Here is a 2963-nt window from a genome sequence, read left to right on the forward strand (position 1 = left end):
ATAAAAACAATGTAATGAAAAAGTAAACAGGATTAAATAATAACATATGATAAATAAATATACACATGTTAAATGCAGATCAAGGGGAAAAGTCTTGAACATACTGCCCGCCTTAAAGCAACGAAGTGCTTTAACCAGAGTCAAGAAATGGTGTTTCACGTTGTAGTCTGGTGGAGCAGTCACGCTTCTTTTGGAGGGACACTATTTCATCTGCAAAGGTGGCTTGTGGAACATGATGGAAGATCTTGAGACGAGCTTTGGAGATTTCAGATGATGAGAGAGGACCACTGAGACGGTCATTTTGATTACGACAATTGTGAATGAAGCGGTTAAGAAGAGCGACAATGCGTTGGAGTTTGTTCCACGATGAGTAGGCAGAAAGAAGGAGGAGCTGATGTAAGGACAACTAAAGGTGTCTTCTTGATTTCTTCTGACGAAGAAAGGTCCTCAGGAATGAAGTGCGAGGTAGGCCAATGACAAATGGGGAGCTTAAGCCAAGGAGGGCCTGTCCACCAGAGTGGATGGTTGACAAGTAGGGAAGCAGAAATTCCTCTTGACGCACAGTCTGCAGGATTATCAGTACTTGATATGTGTCGCCAAGAGTCGATGGGAACAAGTTCTTGAGTTTGAGAAACCCTGTTGGCTACATATGTCTTGAGTTTGTAGGGTGGAGTCCGTAGCCATGTCAAGACTATCGAGGAGTCACTCCATAGATAGATATTTTTGATGGCAATTTTATCTGAGAAGAGAGAATGACAATGTGCTACTAATTGCGCGAGAAGATGAGCAGCACAAAGCTCAAGACGAGGAAGAGTTACTCTTTTGAGAGGAGAGACACGAGTCTTTGAGATTATTGGGTGAATGATGGTGTCACCATTAGACATCTGACAGCGGAAATATACGACAGATGCGTAGCCACTCTCTGACGCATCTGCGAAGCCATGTAATTCTACGGTGCATGACAGGGAAAACTGTAACGCTCGAGGAATAGAAATTTGAGATAAATATTGAGTATCGATTAGGAATGAATGCCATTTTTCGGCGAGGTTAGTGGGCAGGGGATCATCCCAGGATAAGCCTGTGGTCCATAGTAACTGAATAAAACATTTTGCTTGCATGATGCAGGGAGCGAGAAATCCACAAGGATCGTAGATTTTTGCTATGATGCTCAAGATCGAACGTTTTGATGGATGAGGGTCCATAGGGAAGTTAAGGTTGTAAGTGAAGCAGTCAGAGTGGGGAGACCAATGTAGGCCAAGTATTGTGAAGTGTGGCTGTTCAGAATCTTGGAGAAAGACGGGAGTCTCAAGATGTTCCTTGGGGAAAGCTTGTAGAAGACGATCAGAGTTGGAGACCCATTTACTCAATTTAAATCCTCCTCTTCGTAACAGGTTGACCAATTGATCTTGAAGTTTCAAGGCTGTTTCCTCAGTATCCGCACCAGTGATGATGTCGTCAACGTAGGTTTGCGTTCTAAGTACTTGCGCTGCCTCGGGAAAGTAGTCACCTTCGTCGTCAGCGAGTTGGTGAAGAGTATCGGAAGAAGAGTCACTTAAGATAGCAGAATTTGCAGGTTCAGGATGGGACATTAAGATCTCAATAGTAGCCTCGATATGAGAAAATAAACTTTCAATTTCATCCAGGTCTTGAGACAATGTCTCGTCAGAGATAGGATCCTCTTTTCTAAGATTAAAACCCGTTGCACATTGTTATCGAATTCTTCTTTTCTTTTACGAATTTCATTTAAATGAGCATTAAGTTGGTTAATTTGAATAGGGGTGAGTTGTTCCTTTGAGGTATTGTATTCATCAACAGTATCTTTAAGCTTATTAAAACGAGTTTTAATTAGAGATGTTGAGCGAGTGTATGTAGATGACTTAAAATCAGAAGTTTTAGGAGCCATTGTAGTAGTAGAACACAAAATTTACCAGCAGCACACACAATATAAAAAGGTCTTGAGTAAACACAAAATCTCAGTTTGAAGTCAAAACAATGAATTGTACATCAAAGATACAGATAATAAGTTTCTTTCGATAAAGTCTTTAACTAAAAGGAGGAATGTATAGTCTATTAAGTGCACAAAAAATTAATAAACTTGAGCTTGTTTGATTGATTGGCACAAAAAATAATAATATTTTAAGTAAGTAAAGAGTTCATTTGTTCATCTGAATCCAAAAACATTATAATAAGGTAAACTTAAATACCCCCGCCGCAGCAAACCTGCAGACTAAGCGAATTTCCATTTGATTTACACTGAAATGTCTACTTAAAAATATAACATTTATTCCCGATTTAAATAGAATTAGTTTAACAAGCACTTAGGTTTGCTGCATCAGGGAGGTAAAACTGTTTTTTTTATGTTAATAGTTAGTAAGAAATAAAAACATTTTTCAAATTTGATCAAAATATGTTGATAAACAAGCAAACTACAACAGTTTACTTATTCTCCATAAGAATAACATGGGAATTTTAAATTTACAATTTTTTGGAATTTTCTCCGTAACCATTAGGCGCATAATAACGCTTCAATATACTAAATTATTTGTTTTTTTAAGCTCTACAAAATGGTTTGGAAAGAAATTGCTAAATTTTATGTTTTTTGGGTCAAAAATGCGAAAAACCTATTTTTACCCCATAAAACCCCCCGTAAACCCCCGTTCCCATGGTCCAATCATGCTGGATCGCGAACTCGTTCGAATAAACGTAGGTTTACACGTTTGTACCGAATTTCATCAAAATCGGATCATTTTTGCTTGAGTTATCGTGCTAACGGACACATATATATATATATAAATATATAAATATATATATATATATGAATTTGAACGGATGGTGTTTTTGGTCTCTAGGGACCTCGAAACGAAAAAAAAAATCGGTCCCGCGTCCAGGTCTTACCATGAGTACTACGGTAATAGCTTATTCCCTATATGGGAAATTCGCTAAAAAAAACAAATAAGTAGTGG

General features: G+C 38.1%; 1 protein-coding gene across 1 annotated transcript; it reads right to left on the reverse strand.

Moving 5' to 3' along the window:
- Positions 1 to 329: 329 nt before the first annotated feature.
- LOC129005264 (uncharacterized) lies at positions 330 to 1589 on the reverse strand. The gene has a single exon (XM_054434105.1). The coding sequence runs from the start codon at positions 1587 to 1589 to the stop codon at positions 330 to 332; it is 1260 nt and encodes a 419-aa protein (XP_054290080.1).
- Between the last annotated feature and the right edge of the window lie 1374 nt (positions 1590 to 2963).

This window comes from Macrosteles quadrilineatus, unplaced genomic scaffold (genome assembly GCF_028750875.1).
Source record: "Macrosteles quadrilineatus isolate MER2022 unplaced genomic scaffold, UCM_ALF_1.0 Scaffold_18__1_contigs__length_3160703, whole genome shotgun sequence".
Lineage (NCBI taxonomy): Eukaryota > Metazoa > Arthropoda > Insecta > Hemiptera > Cicadellidae > Macrosteles > Macrosteles quadrilineatus.

Bases quoted from the DNA above. Each gene is read 5' to 3' on its own strand.
- LOC129005264 (XM_054434105.1), bottom strand. From the start codon at position 1,589: ATGTCCCATCCTGAACCTGCAAATTCTGCTATCTTAAGTGACTCTTCT.